The sequence below is a fragment of the Pelophylax lessonae genome, assembly GCF_965119305.1.
Source record: "Pelophylax lessonae genome assembly, chromosome: 8".
Lineage (NCBI taxonomy): Eukaryota > Metazoa > Chordata > Amphibia > Anura > Ranidae > Pelophylax > Pelophylax lessonae.
In genome coordinates, this window is record NC_138775.1 from 143,622,983 (window position 1) to 143,645,080 (window position 22,098).

At 41.4% G+C, this 22,098-nt stretch overlaps 1 protein-coding gene across 2 annotated transcripts in view; it reads left to right on the top strand.

Annotated features, from left to right (window-relative positions):
* KIFAP3 (kinesin associated protein 3) overlaps positions 1 to 22,098 on the top strand; it is a 161,879-nt gene that overhangs the window by 100,266 nt on the left and 39,515 nt on the right. For both annotated transcript variants that reach the window (XM_082265121.1, XM_082265122.1), the window contains exons 12-13: positions 1,701 to 1,809; positions 8,941 to 9,053. In XM_082265121.1, coding sequence (XP_082121247.1) covers positions 1,701 to 1,809; positions 8,941 to 9,053 — 222 coding nt within the window. The remainder of the gene's footprint in view (positions 1 to 1,700; positions 1,810 to 8,940; positions 9,054 to 22,098) is intronic.

The following is a 22,098-nucleotide window of genomic DNA, read 5'->3' on the forward strand; positions in this document are numbered from 1 at the left end:
GAATGCAGAAAGTGAAACAGTTAGCTTGTGTTGTGAATGACTGCAGGTAAAGAAAGGGCTTTTATTCACAAAAACACAAGCTGGCAATAGCATACACAGCTACTATGCTTGTCTGCACATTCTAGTGTAGTACCTGTCTTGTGCTGTTTTCAGCTTGTATTTTTGTGAACTAAAGCAATTTTCTCCAGCTGTAATCATTCACAACCTAAAGTGTCACTAAACTCACATCATAAAAAACTATCAGTAAATGCTGTATTACATGCTGTTCATATGCACTCAGTCATTGAGATTTGTTTTATGTATTCTACAAAAAACCTGGTTGATCCTGCTGTTCTCTATCTCCACCCTCTTTCATGTCCCCAATTCAGCTAAGGATTTTGCAGCTGTGTTGCCAGCTCTGCACATGCTCAGTTTTCAGTAAGTTTCTATGCTGAGCATTTCCTTCCTATCATATCGGAGCAGCCCATGTGACTATAGAGTCACACATGTGGGTGTATACACAGTGGTAAATGAAAGCCCACTCTCTCCCTCCCCCTTCTCCATGCCCACTAAGCAGCTAAACACAATGGGGGTGGGATATTACATGTAGATTAATGGTGGCTTCACCTCCTTATTCTAAGACACAGACTGGAGGGGCATGACACAGCCTGTGACTTGCAGAAATATGCCCACACCATGTTATTTCCACAAAAAAATAAAGATTTGATTTCAAATATATATTTGTATGCGAATTTAAAACCTGTTATTGATATTATTTAAATTTATACTCTGTATTTCAAAGGCTGCTTTTTATTTTAAACATGTTACCAGCAGCAGAGGACTTGAAGCTCCTTGTGCTTATGTTTCCCTGCAGACAGGCTGGGAAAGATCTGGGTCATGTGACACCTGTATATTAGGAAAAAGGTACTTAAATGTTTTTTTCTTTTCTATTAAAATAATTACAGTGCCATCATCCACATACAGGAATAGTAGGGACAATGTAAATTAAACAGTGTGTTTTTAGTATCACTTTAAGCTGATTGTTTCAACTCTCTCCGATCCTCTGAATAGCAGGCTGCATCTCCAGACTCTGTGTACACTAAAGAGTATAGATGGGGACACAGCACAGCAGAACAATGTTCTGTCTAACCTCTTAGAAGGAGGGGTTCAGGGCCGTGCACTGCCTGTCATGTACCCTCTTATCCTGAGCCATCACTGAGAAACTTGTCTCCGTTTACCAGTGTTGTTGGATAACTGGTTTGGTAGACTTAGCTAGCTATTCAACAACACAGCTCAGCAACCCATGCACATATTTTGATGGGGACAGGTACTATGTGTGCAGAATCCCTTGGTAGGGGTTAACAAGCTTAATTTGTTCTTATGATGATTCTTTAATAATAAACTGCTTATTAATATTAAAAATACCAGACAATGTCAACAATGTATTGTATGAAAATTTGCTGTTTTAAGAAATGCTCTCGTTCCTAGCTCACACTTTAGAGAGGTTGCAGGATAATGCTATTGTATTTCTGCTTGCTCTAAGATAACCAATTATTCGCAGAAAATGTAAATGTAGTGGAAGAAATGTCTCATATAGTCATTCTTACATCAGAGTACTTTTTTTTATCTAACCGTTTTAAATAAAATTAAAAATAAAACACAATTATTTTTGTAATAAATATATACTCAATCACTCAAAAAATATTTTATTCCATTTTTAGTTAATGAAGATGCTGTTTGAATGTTCAGATGAGCGCATTGATCTTGAGCTGATTTCTTTCTGCATAAATCTTGCTGCAAATAAACGGAATGCTCAGTTAATATGTGAAGGTGAGTCAACTGAGTTCCTTGTTATTTATGATCAGAGCCAATCCCTGATTTAAAAACTGTAGCATGCTCTTATTTGTTAATTCTTTTCTAAACACTCTGTAGTTTCATGTAAAAAAATTAAAAGTGAATATTTTACAGATGTTTACATTGCCTGTTTGGCACCTTCAGGTGCTTGCCATAAGATATCTGGTATGTTGCAAATTCACCTGGACCCTAGAAAAGTGGGGCACCCCAAGGAAGAGACCGTGACTAGCACCTCTGGTTGCCCGTATCCTACCTTGCATTTCTACTGGTTGTTAAGGTGAGCAGGATAGTGATAGGCCAATAATGAGTCGACAGGGAGTAGGCTAAAGTTGGAAACTTTGGAAGCTGGCCACCTTTTTCTCATCAGGACATTCCACTTTTCTGGGGTTCAGGGCATTCTGCCACATTTTACAAAGTACATGCAGTCACCTGATGGTGCAAACTAAACAAAGAAAATGTCTCTATTATGTCTGTTATATGGCCACCGGTTTGCCTAATGCATTCTTTGCATTAAGGTGAACAACCTTTTGCAAGCAGCTCCCCCCTCCACCTTATACTTACCTGAGCCCGATCTCGATCCAGCGATATGCGTGAGAGGAGCAGCTCTCTCTCTCCTCATTGGACAGAGTTGGGAACCATTGGCTCCTGCTGCTGTCAGTCACACCCGGGGGGGGGCAGGACTGTCTGCACGCTCTGTTTCAGTGGACACAGAGTCGGCTCAGGAGCAAGCACTCATGCGTGCCCCTATAGCAAGTAGCTTGCTATGTTGGCACTCAGCAGGGGGGAGAAGCCAGAAGCACTGGTGGGGAACTGGAGAACAGGAGGAATGGGCTGTTCTGTGCAAAACCATTGCACGGAGCGGGAAAGTAGGGATGAGCTTGGAGTTCGAGTCATAAAGTAAACGTAAGTTTGACTCGAACATTGGCTGTTCGCTCGTTCATCGAATGGTGAACAAATGGGCTTCTTCGCAGGAACTTCGAGTTCCTGCATTGTCATGAACTCTCTGACTTCTGAATTCCAATAAATAAATCACTGGCTGGCAGGGGGACTCAAACTCACAGCTATCATCATTGCAAGCCTGGTATTCTACCACCTATGCCACCTTTAAGCCTGCTTAAGCTGAACACACTCTCCCTAACTTTTATCACATCCACTGTGTGTAGGGTGAGATAGGAGTTAGCTAGTTAGGCAGGGATAGTGTATTCATCCTAAGCGTACTTGACTGGTGGCGTATCTGGTAGAATACCAGGCCTGCAATTGCGATGGTTGTGAGATTGAATCCCTTGGCCAGCAGGTGATTTATAAGTGGAATTTTATAATTAATAATACATTGCTAGCAGGAAGAGATATTTATGCTTTTTACAGTTTGTTGAGATCAAATAGTGCAGTGTATACCACAAAGTTATTTATATAGATATATATATATATATATATATATATATATATATATATATATAGGCACTTCAGTTTATGTCAGTATTGCTAGCTATAAAAAAAAGTGGCGTGGGGTTCCCCCTAAAATCCATACTAGACCCTTATCCTAGCACACAGCTTAGCTGGCCAGGATGGGGGTGGGGGCGAGCGAGCGCCCCCCCCCCGAACCATACCAGGCCACATGCCCTCAACATGGGGGGGAGTGGGTGCTTTTGGGGGGGGCTGCTGCTTCCCCGTACGCTTCCCGCGGAATGAGCGGTTTTGATTTTGACAGCTCTTATATAGTGACCTGACGTCACCAGCCACCCCACAATGCACTGCTCAGGTGCAGTGAATAAATTACTGACGTCAGTCATGCAAGAGCCCACCCCTGCCCCAAAGCACCCCCCCACCCCATCTTGAGGGCATGTGGCCTGGTATGGTTCAGGAGGGGGGGGCGCTTGCTCGCCCCCACCCCCATTCTGGGCAGCCAGGCTGTGTGCTCAGATAAGGGTCTGGTATGGATTTTTCACACCGTTTTCTTTCTTAATTTTGGAGCGGGGTTCCCCTTAAAATCCATACCAGACCCGAGGGGCCTGGTATGGATTTGGGGGGAGACCCCATGCCGTTTTTTTTTTTTTCTCATTTTTTTTTTTACCTGTATTGCCGGGAGCCGACAATACATTACAGCTGCGAGCAAGTGTAAATTACATTTTTTCCTTTAGAAATGTCAGTATTGCTGCAGCAGGCTAGAAACATTGCACAAATGCGTCACTTTACAGGCACATTAAGGGGGGCCCCTCAGGCATGATATTTAAAGGAAATTTTCATTTTTATTGTTTTACTTTAAGCTTTACTTTATTAAAATCACTGCTCCTGTAAAAACGATTGTTTAAAAAAAAAAAATGTTTGCTTTGATTCATGTCACCCAGGGCAGAACCCGGGTCCCCATTCACTTTTTTGGGCCAATAACTTGCATTTAAGCCTTTAAAATTAGGACTTTTGATTTTTCATGTTCGTGTCCCATAGACTTTAATTGAGTTTGCATGTTCGCAAAAACATTTTCCCTGTTCGAGATGTTCTGTGCGAACCGAACAGGGGGGTGTTCGGCTCATCACTACGGGAAAGTATAACATATTTGTTACTTAAAAAAAAAAAAAAACTTTTTACCATTAAAACCACTTTAGTTGTCACTTCTGTATACCCCTTATCGACTGTAAAAGTTTTTACATTTCTGCTACGGGCCTGTTTATTTGGCAGTAACTTTGTTATGATTTTGTGCTTACAGTGGGTACGGAAAGTATTCAGACCCCCTTAAATTTTTCACTCTTTGTTATATTTCAGCCATTTGCTAAAATCATTTAGGTTCATTCTTCTTCCTCATGAATGTACACATAGCACCCCATACTGACAGAAAAACACAGAATTGTTGACATTGTTGCAGATTTATTAAAAAAGAAAAACTGAAATATCACATGGTCCTAAGTATTCAGACCCTTTGCTCAGTATTTAGTAGAAGCCCCCTTTTGATCTAATACAGCCAGGAGTCTTTTTGGGAAAGATGCAACAAGTCTTTCACACCAGGATTTGGGGATCCTCTGCCCTTCCTCCTTGCAGATCCTCTCCAGTTCTGTCAGGTTGGATGGTGGACAGCCATTTTTAGGTCTCTCCAGAGATGCTCAATTGGGTTTAAGTCAGGGCTCTGGCTGGGCCATTCAAGAACAGTCACGGAGTTGTTGTGAAGCCACTCCTTCGTTATTTTAGCTGTGTGCTTAGGGTCATTGTCTTGTTGGAAGGTAAACCTTCGGCCCAGTCTGAGGTCCAGAGCACTCTGGAGAAGGTTTTTGTCCAGGATATCCCTGTACTTGGCCGCATTAATCTTTCCCTCGATTGCAACCAGTCGTCCTATCCCTGCAGCTGAAAAACACCCCCACAGCATGATGCTGCCACCACCATGCTTCACTGTTGGGACTGTATTGGACAGGTGATGAGCAGTGCCTGGTTTTCTCCACACATACCGCTTAGAATTAAGCCCAAAAAGTTCTATTTTGGTCTCATCAGACCAGAGAATCTTATTTCTCACCATCTTGGAGTCCTTCAGGTGTTTTTTTTAGCAAACTCCATGCGGGCTTTCATGTGTCTTACACTGTGGAGAGGCTTCCGTCGGGCCACTCTGCCATAAAGCCCCGACTGGTGGAGGGCTGCAGTGATGGTTGACTTTCTACAACTTTCGCCCATCTCCTGACTGCATCTCTGGAGCTCAGCCACAGTGATCTTTGGGTTCTTCTTTACCTCTCTCACCAAGGCTCTTCTCCCCCGATAGCTCAGTTTGGCCGGACGGCCAGCTCTAGGAAGGGTTCTGGTCATCCCAAACGTCTTCCATTTGAGGATTATGGAGGCCACTGTGCTCTTAGGAACCTTAAGTGCAGCAGAAATCTTTTTGTAACCTTGGCCAGATCTGTGCCTTGCCACAATTCTGTCTCTGAGCTCTTCAGGCAGTTCCTTTGACCTCATGATTCTCATTTGCTCTGACATGCATTGTGATCTGGAAGGTCTTATATAGACCGGTGTGTGGCTTTCCTAATCAAGTCCAATCAGTATAATCAAACACAGCTGGACTCAAATGAAGGTGTAGAACCATCTCAAGGATGATCAGAAGAAATGGAAAGCACCTGAGTTAAATATATGAGTGTCACAGCAAAGGGTCTGAATACTTAGGACCATGTGATATTTCAGTTTTTCTTTTTTAATAAATCTGCAACAATGTCAACAATTCTGTGTTTTTCTGTCAGTATGGGGTGCTATGTGTACATTCATGAGGAAGAAGAATGAACCTAAATGATTTTAGCAAATGGCTGCAATATAACAAAAAGTGAAAAATTTAAGGGGGTCTGAATACTTTCCGTACCCACTGTATGCACACTGGACTTTAAAAAAAGAAACGCTACTTGTATAGACTTTTAGCGGGTTTCTTTTCTGCCTGTTAATGCACCTCTATATTAGTCAATGTGCCCATACACACATAGGCATTTGCAGGCTTATTAGAAGAGGAGCAAGCAGAAAAAATAAAACCACCAGCATGTTCAGGAGAGGAGCTTTTCAGCAGATTAAACGCTAGACACGTTTAGGCACGTTCATGTGTTAATGCATTCTTATGGCCAGAATATATTAATATGAGAGCTCATACCCACGTGCGAATGCGCATAAATGGGTGTGCAATGTGTGGTTTTTACTACGTTTTTTTTTTTTTTTTTTTTTTAAGCAGCTTTGCCTGCCAAGAGAAAAAGGCATTTGGGGGAGCTGAGTAAATAGTCAGTATGCAATAGTCCTTAAAGCAGAACTAAACTCTATGTTTACTGATATTCTGTAAGATCCCGTTCACGCATCGCTTAGCGGGAACACGCATTCCTGCTAGCAATTTAAAAGGTGCGATTCACCCACGGAAATGCATGTTGTGCATATGGCAGCCTATTCACTTGAATAGGCTGCCCTGTATCCATTTGTCACGCCAAAGAAGTTTAGAGACCCAATTTTGGCCATGGGCCAGACATGATTGTACAAGCTGATTTTGCCGTAATTCTTGTGCAACAATTGCATCAGAATGGCACTGCTTTTTTTTATGCGCATCCTGAATGGCACCCAAACGTGCTCTGCACATTTTTGCCGTGATTTGAAATCATGGCTAAAATTGTTGCAATTTTGCCTTCAAATCCATATTGCCTAAATGTGAATAGGGTCTAAACCAGGACCTTCACCCTGGTCATGCATGCAATGTTGCAGGTCTGTTCTGGCACACTTGCTGATTAGAGCTGATGTACAACAATCTATCAGTTCTATTATTAGGACTTGAATTAGTCCTTTTGCTCACTCCGTTCCACCACTGACCGTGTTTCCAAAATAATCACACTGAATGATCATTTATGCAATCGAGGGAAGAATAGTTATCAATGAAAAGCTTGGAAATGTGAACACACTGTAGGGGAAAATTCTGAAAGTTAAAAGCAGCAGACTGCAATATAGCTATTTATTAGTAATATGTCAAATAATAAAAAAGCTTTTCAAATGTTATGTCAAATAATACTGTAGGCAGGTGTATAGTGAAATAGCAGTACTGGACTGGTGAAACACAGTTGGTATTTTTTGACATAGTGCAGCTATATTACTAAACTGTACAGCTGCAGCGTGTTCAATGATTGTGTTTCATCATATTATGGATGCTGTTTCATTGCAAGATACAATTCTCTTTTTGGTAAAATGCACTGCTGGTATAGAGCAAAGCCATTAGGATAATTTACATACATTAGAGCTGCTATATTGCTGCACACCTGACACCTCAAACAGTGTGGCATCAATTTGAATATATGTTTAATCCTCAATGGCCAGTGCAGAGATCTGGTTGTTGTGATATAATGCTGTGGATCTTTAGGATAAATAGCGGTAGACTTGTTTTGAGAGCATTGCTGCTGTTACTTTTACAGTAAGTTTATCCTTTTAGGTCACATAAGCTTTGTATCTTACATAGTTACATAGTTAGGTTGAAAAAAGACAGAAATCCATCTGGCTCAACCAATAATAGTAGTAGTCTTATAGTATGTTTGCTGATTTTGTCATTTTATTTTATTGCTTTAAACCATTTTAGCTCTAAAAATTCAGACTTCTTTGCAGAGGTGGACCCACTGATGAGAATTTTGGCAATGGTTGGCTCAAAGCTATGACAGGTTTAATTATAGGTTTGCAGCTGTAAGTCCTCAGCTAGTGTCATCGTTTTGTCACTAGCGGGTCACATGACCTAAAGCATAAAGCTGCAACAGTACCTAATCCTGGAAGAATTTACTAGGGCAAAACTGTATGATGCAATGTGAGTAGGAGGCTGACCACTGTTGCTGATATGCAGTTTCTGTTTACTGCAGGTTCTGTTCTGTAAATAAGTCTGATCTAAGGGGGGAGATAAGTTCGCTGCGTTTTATCCAAGCTCCGATTGAGTTTACCATTATAAAAGTAGCTGGAGGGGCCAGGGAGATACGCTATGTATGTGCAAGATTTTGAAAGACATCAGGAGTGGGTTGTTAAAGCTAACAATAAGAAAAGAGCAGAGAATTTTCAAAGATGGCTCTGCCCTCTGTCACAGAGGGCTTGCTGCAGCCCATACATTTTGGCTTTAAATTGAAATTACATTTCAGAAAAGTTTTACTAGTGGTAACATTAAATAACAGTGTTTGATGATGTGTATTTAAAAAAAAAAGAAAATATATTACTGGGTTTAGTTCCACTTTAGGATAAGGTGATATCGTCTTGCAAAAATTCTCCTTATTTCTATGCAAGCTTTAGACAATTAAAAAAAAGTCGGAAATAAAACCAACTCCCAACTAATAGGGTAGATAAATAGGTACAAATTGTATTAAAAAAAAATAAAAAGGAAAAAGATTGCCCTAACTGACATTCTATGCAGATCAAAAGTCACACCTTAGATCTTCATATGAATGAAAAAGTAAATACAATGTAACAATAATACATTGACTTTCTGAGTCACGCTTATAAACTGAGGACCAGACTGGTGTGTTTGAGCCCTAAGGGAGCAATTACTCTTTCACGCAGTGCAAGTCTTGTAAAGCTTGTTCATGTTCTGTTTTTGTTCTGTTTTTTGTTTTTAACATGTGAATATTTTCTCTAACTATGATTAAATGTATATTTTAGCAAATGGGCTGAAAATGCTGATGAAAAAAGCACTGAAATTTAAGGACCCGTTGCTAATGAAAATGATCCGGAATATTTCTCAGCATGATGGAGCAACTAAAAACTTGTTTATAGTAAGTGACATCATTTTAGGTGTTTTTTAGACATCTTTGTCTATATTATAGGTATACTTAATGGATAAATATTTTGAAACTATGAAACTTCCTGAAGAAGCTATTATGAAGATGGCGAAACATGTAGAGTTGATATTTTCGAGTGCATTTTCTTGATTTTATCATTTTATATTGATGTATTGTCTTGTCCTCACTTTCTATGTGTAATAAAATGTATAATTTTTGAGAATTCAGATTTTTCTCCATCATTTAGCACCGTTAAAGTCCCACTTGCCCCCCTCTATTGTAGTTACTCAATTTATGGGATGTGGTGCCTCTTACTTCATCTCTAGCAATATCTCTTCAAAATTTAGCAGAAATTCCTAGTTCAATACAAACACAGCTAAATAAATTTGCAGACCAGTACCTAATATGCGAGTTAGAATTAAAAACCTAAGCAGACAGCATGTTTCAGACAATATTTTTGAATATTCTAAAACATTACTGAGCATTTGCAATAAAAGAATTGTGAGGCTTTCTGGGTTACTGCATGTATCCTGTACCTTGGCAGAGGTCATATTACTTGTGGGAATTGAGAAGACTCTGCAGGGTGCTGGTTTTGTTGTAAAAAAATTCTGAGTTTGGATGGTTGTGCCTGAATACTTTGTTACTGTCCGTGACTCGCAAAGCACCTCATCAGCAGACCACATAATCTTTACTGGGAATTAGGTTATATGATAAGATGCGTTATTGTTTCACCTGTTGTCTGTTAAATCACAAGAGTATGCCTGGCCCACAGTAGTGATGTAGTGTTCGACAGGTGAAATCAAATCTTGGGAGCCCCGGGAATTCAGCACACCCAAAAGATTCTGCTATAGCTCTATATGAAAGCAAATATCCAAGGCACTGGCAGAAAAAACAGTTAAGTGTTAATATTTTTATTTGGGATGCTTTATTTGATTTAAAGGTTTTTTGGACTTTCCGCTTGGCTATTCTGATACATTAATTAAATAATTGGAAAAGTGATGTGTGCCTGCAAATATTTATTTATATATCAGCATAAGTGTGCAGTTTACAGCTTCAGATATAATCAACACTGCTCATAAGGGAGGTCAGGGCGAGTAAGCGATCATTAGTGCCGTGAAACGCGTCAACCAATATACCTGTCCTGTGATGTGCTAGTGTTTTTTAATGTTCGTGGTGATGAATAAATACTTCAGTGCTTTGATATACTTTGGAGTGCGGTCACTATTTTCTTGCTTGGAGTGCTACCTGGATTGCAGGTCCGACTCGCACCTGGTTCTCAACCTCACCTGAGCAGTTTGCCTGTTTTGGACTGTCCCAAGCCGCTGTAGCCAAAGCCTTCCATCGGGCTGTCATCCGCTGTCCATTGGCACGTCTGGACTACATGTCTGGACTACATGCCAACAGAGTTCTCATCCAGCTGCATCTCTGTGGGGACCAGCCTGCTTAACTCAGCTGTCCACTCCTCATGGGGTTGTTCCCCCCAATGACAGCATTTGCACTTTGTACTGCAACCAGTACCTTTCCTGGATGAAGGAGAAGAATTTTTTCCCTGGCGGCCCCACTCTCGGTCCAGCTCTTACTTCCAGAGTTGCTGGCGGACTGAGTCATATCATCCCATCAGGACCTGTGTTGACACTGGTCCTCGGTTCTGCACCCACATCTCTTACAGCCTCCTTATGAATTCCTCTTCCAAGGCGGCTGGTATCTGTACCTCTCCCCTTCTGCTAACTAGACCTCAGATCCTGATGGTGCTTTGGATGTCCCAGACTGCAGAAAGAATCCAACTGCTGCCACCAAATGGGATAGGATGCCTTGCACCCTGCTTGGGTGCCTCCGTTAAGATACAGCTTCCTCCACTCTGGAACCAGGCATTATACCTGAGCATTGCACCCAAGATCTAGACAATGCTAGCTTAGGTCACTTTACTCTAAACAATGCAAACTGTAAACAGTAGTCTCATTAGCACATCTAAGGATAGGCCAACAGTTAACCGTGATCTAATTAACAGTAGGCTAATCAACAGCTAGTCACCCAGACAGTCCTGCGCCTACAACCCTGAATACACAAAGTACATTACACATGCTGTGTTCAGGTGTTTAACTTGTGTAATTTATTCACTAGAAAAGACAAAACTCATGCAATGTACAACAGCCTGAAAAAGTGTAAATAATTTATCTTCATAGATTTCTTGACGGATACTGTCTTGACGGATACTGTTGATACATTTTTCTGTCTGAAGTCCAGAAGCTTCTCCAACCCAGTCCGCATGGGGGTCAGAATATTTCCTCTGACATTCACCTTTCCATCCACTCCAGAAGGGAAGCTTTATTGCCTTTATTCAGAGAATTAATCCAAGCTTCACTCTCAGCGGTAATCATGTTGTTGTTCATCATTAGAGAATGACCTGCTCTCTTCATGGGATCAGAGGCTAAACTGAGCTCTTTTTCATGCTCTGACTGGGAGTCTCCTCCATAGGCCATAATCTGTGGCTAGAAAACTAGCCCCTAGTCCCCTCCAAAAGCCCCTGTCCCAGTTGGGTTTGTCACAAAATGTTTATCAGTGCAGGTCATTAATGAATACAGCAGCGGTCAGTACTGATTACTACCTGTGTTCACCAGTGGCGGCTGGTGCTCCATCAGTCTGGGGAGGGGGGGGGGGTTCGGCGGGTGGCAGACAGACCCCCCTCCCAATCACTCCAGCTTGCACCACCATATCCCCGTGCCAGTATACTTACCTTGCTTTGCGGGACTGACAGGCAGCGGCGGCGGCTTCCCCCTCAGTCTCCATGTTCCCTCTCGGCGGCCGTCTCCTCCCTCCTTCTTGGCCAATAGGATGCCTTCTCCTTTCTGCCAATCGGGAAACTGGTCTCAGGACCCGCTTCCTGATTGGCCGTGAGGAGAATCAATGTGGCAATAGCAAATATTAATTTGCTATTGAATATCGAATATTCATTCGCTATTGTCACACAACTGGGTGGGCTCAGGGCGCAGTGCTCTGCGCCCCAAGCCCACCATTTTTAGAAGCCTATTAGAGCCGCTGGTTCTAATCGCATGCTTAAAAAAAAAATCCCCCATTGGAATCCATGCATCCGGTGCCCTGCACGTAGATTAGGGGGACAGATGCATGGATGGGGGAGGGGGGGGGCGGCGCCCCTTCGCCCCCAATGGACGGACCATCACTGGTGTTCACTGTAGTGAGTGCAGGGGTTGCAGATGAAAAGGAGATTGACAACTCTGTAGTCTGTCTTCTTTTGAATCTGAATAGTGAGATATGAGGGGGTCTGTTTAGACACCTGATGTTTTCCAAAACCTCCACTACTATAAAAAAAAAAAAAAATGCAGAAACAAAAATATTTATTTCTCTATCGTTCATTGGCGGACGCAGTTCTCTGATCTATATCAGTAGGGTTATACTGCCCCCTACAGGAGTAGGACACTAGGCAGAAAAAAAGGTACGCCTATGGGCAGTCCCAGAAGGTACACCCTCTCTCTTCCTGCATAGGATGTCAGTTTTAATCTGCCTAGTCAGGAGTAAGGACCTAGTTCCTTGCTGGAATCTTTGTTCCTGGCATAAAAGTATTTTTTTATGTAGATTTTTTTTAGCTAGCCTTTTTCTCCGGAAATATTTCCTGTGAGATCTTCAAGCAACTATGCCGGACTGGGCAACAGGCTGGATAATCCAGATCCAGCGGTCACCCCAGTCTGGCCAGTGAGCACGTGCAGGCATTCGCTCCGTGCTGGGTCAGCCGCGACATAGTCCCACTGGATGAGGACTGGCCAACGAGTTAAACGTCTCGCCAGTATGCATGCGACACGGTCTAGGCCTATGTCGCAGTGTTCCTATGGTGTAGGAGGGCTGGCGGGAGGTCTCCATGTGGGCCCTGTGGCAGCACTGGCCGTGCGAGGCCGCCATTTTGTTGTAGCCTAGTCTGCTTCTATGGCGGTGGCCATTTTGGTACACCAGTTTTTGGCCATTTTGCGGTGGATTCTCTGCTGGGAATCTAGGTGGGATTGCCTCAAGGTGTTTTCCGGGGAGGGTGGAGCATCTGGGAGGACCTGCTGGTTACACATGCTGTCCTGAGACTGCATATTGGTACAGTGGGTTCTGGGAGCCTTGCTCTCTGTCTGTTGGGGGTCTGCGGGCGTGCCTGACCTTCGTGGGCGCTGTAGAATAGTGGGACCGTTTTATTTATTTATTTTTTTATGTAATTTTTGTCATTTTTTTTTTTTGCAAATGTTTCTTGCGGGTTTTATCTGGTTTAGTATGGACCCTGCAGACCATGTGACCCCACCTGACCCCCTCACGGATGCTGTAGGGCCTTTCCGGATCCCCACTGTCCATCAATGTATTTTCGGCAGTTCGGAAGTATTTTGGCCCGGGTGGAGGTGGCCTTGTGACGCTGAAACATTTCTCCACCTTCCCCTGCCTCATCTGATGTCTCGGATTCTGAGTGTGACTAAGCCGTCGCAGACATGGGCCTCCCTGCCGGATCTATTACGCCACGCCCAGTCTCCTCGGATAAGGAGGATGACATTTCTACCTCCTCTGCCGCGCATTATACAGGCGCTGGTGGATGCACTGGTTGTTTTGGTGCGCGACACCCTGCAATTTGCACCTGGCACACATGCCATCCGGAGCAGCCTAATTTGCTAGCATGCTCATAGAGATTGTGACCGTCAGAGACGTTCCCCTGGGGTGTCTAAGCGGCTGCTAGACGTTACCCTTTTGTGGAGTCTCTGGTAACCGCCTAAGGTGGACCTACCGGTCTCTAGGCTGAATAGGACTACCGTTGTTCCGGTGTAGGTATCCCCGTCCCTTAAGGACCTCGGGGATAGGATGGCGCGGACTGTGGCCCGCGATCTGTACTCCTTGCAGGGTCTGCACTGGGAACAGTGTTTATTATTGCCCTTGCCACACAGACTCTGCCTAACGGGCAGAGTTCCTACGCTGTGCCTTGGTGAGGAGCGAGTCCCTCCTGCCCTGGGGGAGCTGTTGGACCAACTGGCACAGAGGCTGCAATTTGTTGCAATGCCTGCCGGTTTTGGCGGTGGTTATTCAGCGTATCCTTGGCTGGAGTGTTGGTCTGCGGTTTGAGCTTCTAAAAAGGCCTTAATGGATCTCCCTTTTCAGGGGGATCGCCTGTTTGGCGCTGCCCTGGATGACATTATACATATGTACATAGACTGGGAGGGAATATTGGCATCTATGAGCACAGAACAGAAATGGGAATTTTTCAAAAAGACTTTATGCAAAGTTAGTAAGTTAAAAAAGCTATAGATAAAAAGAAAAGAGCTTTTGAAAAATATAAAAATGAGGGAACACTATTATTGTTTTTTTGTTATAAAGAATAGAACATAATATGTAAAAAGGAAATCAGGGATGCAAAAACTCAAAATGAACGACAGATTGCAAAAGATATTAGGACAAACCCCCAAAAATTCTTCAAATATATTAACAGTAAAAAGGTTAGGTCTGAGCATGTAGGCCCTTCACAAAATAATCAGGAGTGGGTGACTGGGGACAAAGAGAAGGCAAATACTTTCTTCAGCTATGTAAATACAAAGGAGCATGGGGGAGCTCATGACCATAATGAGGACGGTATTGACACAGCCCTAAATGATCCACAATGGCTCAAAAGTGATATGGTCCAGAAATATTTAGACAGAATAAGGGTGGATAAAGTGCCTGGATCAGATGGCATCCACCCACGCATCCTAAAAGAATTAGGAGTGCTGTAATTTCTAAGCCTTTGTTTCTCATTTTTAGGGACTCGTTAAGGACTGGAATAGTACCACTGGATTGGCGTAGAGCCAATGTGGTGCCTATATTTAAAAAGTGATCAAAGTCTTTGCTAAGTTACTATAGACCTGTTAGTTTAAATTCTATAGTTGGGAAGATACTGGAGAGTTTAATAAAACACCACATAGATGAGTTCTTGCTGGAAAAAAATATTTTAAGCAACAGACAGCATGGATTCATGAAAGGCAGAAGTTGTCAAACAAACCTGATTTCTTTTTAAGAGGAGGTAAGTAAAACCTTGGACGGAGGGGTGGCTGTGGACGTAGTATACTTGGATTTTTCAAAAGCGTTTGACACGGTTCCCCACATACGGCTAATGTGTAAGGTAAAGTCTACTGGCTTGGAAAGATCGGTTTGTTTATCAGTGGTGTACCCCAAGGTTCAGTGTTGGGACCCTTACTTTTTAATATCTTTATAAATGATATAGGGTCTGGAAATTAAAAGTAGCATTTCAGTCTTTGCAGATGACACCAAGCTTTGCAGTGGAATAACTTCTTTACAGGATGTCTCCAACTTACAAGGTGACCTCAATGCACTGTTTCATTGTTTCATTATATAAGGGTCTAGCGGGGGGAAGAGTGCTTTTCTTCCACAGACTAACAAGGGTAAGGGCCTTCGTCGTGGAGGGGGTCCCTCCTTTTTCGGCTCATGAACAGTTTCTTCGTCCCTGGGGACAGTCGATGTGGCACAGTCCTTCAAGACTTCCTCGGGGGTTTCCAAACGACCCTGGTCTGGCGAACCAGACGCGCGGACAAGGCCTACTCGACCTGAAGGTGTGTCCTCACCCATGTACGGGTGGGGGGGACCTCCTTGCCGGTTCTCGGGTCTGCGGCTGACCCGGATTCTAGGCAGCTGGGTTCAGGAGGTCATGCGGTCCAGTTGCAAGTTCGAATTTGGAGTAATTTTTTCCGGTAAGGTTTTTATCTTCCAATATACGGCTGTCCCCGGATCGTTTGCAGGTGCTCTATGGGGCATTTTCAGGCTCTAGTTCATCAAGGCTAGACCTACCTAGCGACATAGGACTAACGAGCCACTTTGCTGCAGTACGCTCCATGTGAGCGGTCGGCAAGTGGTTAATGACCAAAAAGATAATAGAATCCGCGCTAAGGAATCAAAGGATATAAATAAGTACTAATAAGCTGCAGCCTCACTTAAACTATAGCCAAAAGACTATATACATAGATAAGAATGGAGGTGATGGCGCTGCTTATATTATAAGGTGTAATAAACATATATCATCGGATGAATTGTATATAAAAAAGGCTATGGAGAATAGCCACCAGGTGGCGAAGTGTAATGTGCAAAGATGTGCTGAGATAAATAAATATGTGTATATATACAATATGCAATAGTGATAAAAATAAATAGTCAACAGAGTGAATCTATAAACAACATTAAATAAATCAATCAATAAATAATATAAAATGACTCAAAAATCACGATGATAAAAATTAGTAAAATAGTGCGGGAAAAGCTTGACCAAACAGGGTAAATGTGCAAATATACAGGAGAGTATTATCCCAAGTGTACAAATAGGTGATAGTACTAAAAATATAAAAAATTATTATAAAAATTAAAGTTCGTGATCAAAAAATTGTGCAAAAGCAATAAAAGTGCGGGAAACTTCTTTCCAAAGTGTGACAATACGTAATGATCAGTCAATTCATATACTAGAATACATCCATAAATAGGTGAGTGTACCCAGTGAGATAGGTGGGCAGTGACTTACGGTGACCCCCAAGGTGGGTGACTGGTGAGCTGCAAAGTGGCTACTGATGAAAAACCTACTCACCAGATATACCCACCCCACACAGGGGTATAGAGTGGGTATTGTAGATATGCCTCGCTGGTCCTTACTCTGTGTAGTGGTTCCCTTCCTGGGGGAGAATGGTGTGGGGTCCGCGGGGTATCGCAGATATCCTAGCGTGGGGTCCAGTACTAGGGTCTTGTTCCAATATGTCCGATGCTCCGTGGAGGGATCTAGTATGGCCACTCACAAGTATATGGATGGGAGGGTCATAGGAAGTGGAAAGACTCGATAGTGTGATATCGTAGGGGATATTTTATTCAGCAGTATACAATAAATGAATACTCACATTCAATCATATGGAAAACAGCGTGGTATTGGCGTCCCGGAACGCAATGCGTTCCAACTGGAAACCGGAACCGGAAATGACGTGACGGCGCTGTACGCGTTTCGTCATGTGACGTCTTCTGCAGCGTCGCATCATTTCCAAGCCGGCCCTTTTATATACGGTGGTTACCAAGGCTACGGGACTCGTTATGAAGCATAACGAGTGCTGCATGTAAGCCCTGCCGCGGCTCATGCTTTCCTATGTAAGACAAAACCTATGCCTTACAGTCAGAAAACCGAATTGATTCATATTGATGGAAATATTAATAGAATAAATAAAATGATTAAAGACTGTATATATATATATCCCGTGCCAAAATTAAATCATGAACCACCATATATACATACAGGGAGTGAGTGCAATATATTAAAAACATAGTATACATTATTTATTAAACATACGTTAAAAAAATAAAAATAAAAATAAAAAATAAATAATATAAAAGTAATAAGTGTTAAAAATATAATAGGAGGTAATCTTATGTAGTGCGCCATCTTGTGGCTAAAAATATGTATGGTAATAACAAATGGTGAATGTATATTATTACGAACCGAGGATGAGGATAATAATGTATATATATATAAATAACGAGTGAGTATGAATAAAAGAATGTACATATAGGAATGTGTATAAAAAAAGAAAATTTAGTGGATATTATGTGTACTTAATTAATTGATAAATAGTAACTGTTAAATTTCATGTAAGTATAAAAAACGTGAAATAAATGAATGAGAACAAAAATACATTGTGTATACTCAAAAAATGTGTATGTATAAAAATGTATACATATAAAAGAGGCGACATCTAGTGGAGATTGTGTAGATTGCACAAACCATATGTATATAGATATTAACGATATGTGACCTATAGGCTCAGATACCGTTAGATCATGTTGGGTATTATGCAATATATGAATAGAAATGGTAAATTGGAGTTAGTATTATAAAAATTGGTATATATAGGATGGGATGAATAAAAGACAGATGTTGTGGCATATATAAAAAATAAAAATATAAATATAAAACATATATAGAGAAAGGAGGGAGGATTTAAAAATTTAAAAATTGGAGATGAAGCAGTTAAGGTCTATGTCCAGATTTAACCCCTTAGGCTGGAGAGTATTGAGTCGATAAATCCAACTAGTTTCATTTTTAGAGATTTTAATTTTCTTGTTATCACCTCTCCAGTGTCCAGCAATAGAGTCTATACCCACAAAGGTGAGTCCCCTTGGGTCCTTATTATGTACCTCTGCGAAATGTCTCGGGAGACTATGCTTTGGAGACCCCTTTCTTATATTCTTGATATGCTCCCTGATTCGTACGAACAGAGGTCTGGTGGTCCTGCCGACATACTGAAGTCGACAGGGGCACTCTATTAGGTAGGTTACATGGGTGGTCTGACACGTAATTAATTTATTAATCTTGAACTCTTCTCCACTCCATCTGGATTTAAAATGCAATGTCTTCCTAGGTTGTTTATTCGTAGTTTTACACGGTAAGCACCTATTACACCGAATAAACCCTTTTAAGTCAGGGAACATTTTCACTGGTTTGGGGGGATCAATTGCATTATGGACAAGTTGATTTCGTAAATTAGGGGCTTTCCGATATATAAATTTCGGTTGTTTGGGTAACAATCTCGACAAAGTTTTATCGGACTTTAATATAGGCCAATATTTTTTCACGATCTTTTCAGTCTGTCTGAAATTATGATGGAATCCTGTAATAAATGCTAATTCTTTGGGTTTTGCTGGCTTATTACTCTTATATAAATATTCATCTCTGTCCGTATTTAGTATTTTGTTTCTGGACATAATCAATTTCTGTCTGTCATACCCTTTTTCTTCAAATCTCTTTATTAAAATATCTGTCTGTGATAAATAGTCCTCAGGGTTGTCACAATTTCTTCGGATCCTCACGAATTGACTTCTTGGAATTCCTTCTTTCCATATAGGATGGTGGCAACTACTAGTAGGTATATATCCATTCCTATCTGTAGGTTTAAAATAAGTTTTGGTTTTAAGTATGTTATTTTCTTTAAAAATATTAAGATCCAAATAATTTATCTGATTAAAACTCCAATCTCCTGTAAACTTGATACCATATGTGTTCTCATTCAGTTTTGAAAAGAAATTGTTTAAAGATTCCTTTGTTCCCTCCCATAAAATGATGATGTCGTCGATATAACGTCGGTAGAATTTTAATTCCGGAATATTTTGGGTATAAATGGTCTTTTCTTCTAGGAGATCCATAAATAGATTTGCTACGCTAGGTGCGTAGCGGGCTCCCATTGCGACTCCTTTGGTTTGTAAATAATAGTCATTCTTATGCCAAAAGAAGTTGCTGCTCATAGTAAGTTTTAGACCGTCCAAAATGTATTTAATTTGTGTTTGTTTTAACTGGGTGCGTTCATGTAAAGCAACATCTACCGCTTGTAGTCCATCTGTTTGTCTTATGCTGGTGTAAAGGGAGTTGGCGTCTATTGTAGCCAAGATACAGTCTTCTGGTAGCTGTACTTCCTTGAGTATTTTTATCAGCTCCGAGCTATCTTTCAGGTACGATTTGCCCATTTTTACTGCTGGTTGTAAATATCCATCCAGATATTCACCCAATCTGGAAAACAGTGAGTCCACACCGCTCACTATGGGTCGTCCAGGGGGCTTAACGGGGTCTTTATGTATTTTGGGCAAATAATACAGTACTGGAATCTTGCTTGTCTCAGGTAGTAAATATTGTGCTTCTTTCTCATTTAGTATTCCTAATTTTGTACCTTTATTAATGAAGTCTTTAAGTTTTTTCCTATATGTCTTAGTTGGATTATTTCTCAGTTTTTCATAGGTGCCTTCTACTCTTAGTAGATTATTCATTTCTTCTTCATAGTCAGTCTTATTTAAAATCACTAGTCCTCCTCCTTTGTCTGCGGGTCGAATTATAATTCCCTTCCTATCCTCTAATTGTTTAATTGCTGATTTTACCTTATCATATTTTTTGTGTGGTTTCTTAATTTTCCTCAGGTCCTCTTCTACCATTTTTTTAAAAGCGCTAATACACTCTCCGCCGGGTACTTGTGGATTAAAAACCGAGTGATTCCTGAGACCTGAGTGTACAAAATTGGGGTCAGGGGTGGAAGATGTGTACCCTTTTAATTTAAAGAACTTTTTAATGTTCAATTTTCTTAAAAATTTGTGAAGATCAATAAAAATTTCAAAGGGGTCGGCATCTTTGGTGGGAGCGAATTTGAGGCCAAGGTCTAAAAGATGAAGTTCTTCATCATTAAAAACAATATCTGTGAGATTAAAAATACCTTGACCTAAAATTCTCGCCTTCGTTTTCTTCCTCCCACCTCTCTTCCCCCTCTTACGTCTTCTTCTTCCCAGTATTGGCTCTGTTGTTGGGGTCTCATATATCCTCCTGGGGGGGGTCCCCTCCATTGATTCTGGTATTCTCCTCCTCTGTATGTGTTGGGTCTTCTGTCTTGAGGGTAATTGTAGTTCCATCTGTTCTGCTGATCTTGTGGTCCTCTCCATCCCATTCTTCCTTGTGGTCTGTACCATCCTTGTTGTCTGTATGGAGGTGGTGGTCTTCTTTGGTGGCCTCCGCGGAAAAAATCCCTCTGTGTATTGTAATTAGGTCTGTCTCTATAATCTCTGACAGGAGATATCCGAAGCTGCAGGATTGGCCATGCCCAAGAAAGGGTATGTGTATGTAAAAAGATAATAGAATCCGCGCTAAGGAATCAAAGGATATAAATAAGTACTAATAAGCTGCAGCCTCACTTAAACTATAGCCAAAATACTATATACATAGATAAGAATGGAGGTGATGGCGCTGCTTATATTATAAGGTGTAATAAACATATATCATCGGATGAATTGTATATAAAAAAGGCTATGGAGGAACAGAAGATAACAGACCATCTACACAAGAGAACAGATTTTTACCACCCAGGAATACCCCTAGAATTCAAGAGAGACCACGCACACCACCTAGGGACTACGATAGAGTTAACACACCCAACCAAAGGAATTATAATCTTCCAACGTACAATAGATTTTCTCCGTTAGCCAGGATAGAAACACACACTCCTGTCAGAGATTATAGAGACAGACCTAATTACAATACACAGAGGGATTTTTTCCGCGGAGGCCACCAAAGAAGACCACCACCTCCATACAGACAACAAGGATGGTACAGACCACAAGGAAGAATGGGATGGAGAGGACCACAAGATCAGCAGAACAGATGGAACTACAATTACCCTCAAGACAGAAGACCCAACACATACAGAGGAGGAGAATACCAGAATCAATGGAGGGGACCCCCCCCAGGAGGATATATGAGACCCCAACAACAGAGCCAATACTGGGAAGAAGAAGACGTAAGAGGGGGAAGAGAGGTGGGAGGAAGAAAACGAAGGCGAGAATTTTAGGTCAAGGTATTTTTAATCTCACAGATATTGTTTTTAATGATGAAGAACTTCATCTTTTAGACCTTGGCCTCAAATTCGCTCCCACCAAAGATGCCGACCCCTTTGAAATTTTTATTGATCTTCACAAATTTTTAAGAAAATTGAACATTAAAAAGTTCTTTAAATTAAAAGGGTACACATCTTCCACCCCTGACCCCAATTTTGTACACTCAGGTCTCAGGAATCACTCGGTTTTTAATCCACAAGTACCCGGCGGAGAGTGTATTAGCGCTTTTAAAAAAATGGTAGAAGAGGACCTGAGGAAAATTAAGAAACCACACAAAAAATATGATAAGGTAAAATCAGCAATTAAACAATTAGAGGATAGGAAGGGAATTATAATTCGACCCGCAGACAAAGGAGGAGGACTAGTGATTTTAAATAAGACTGACTATGAAGAAGAAATGAATAATCTACTAAGAGTAGAAGGCACCTATGAAAAACTGAGAAATAATCCAACTAAGACATATAGGAAAAAACTTAAAGACTTCATTAATAAAGGTACAAAATTAGGAATACTAAATGAGAAAGAAGCACAATATTTACTACCTGAGACAAGCAAGATTCCAGTACTGTATTATTTGCCCAAAATACATAAAGACCCCGTTAAGCCCCCTGGACGACCCATAGTGAGCGGT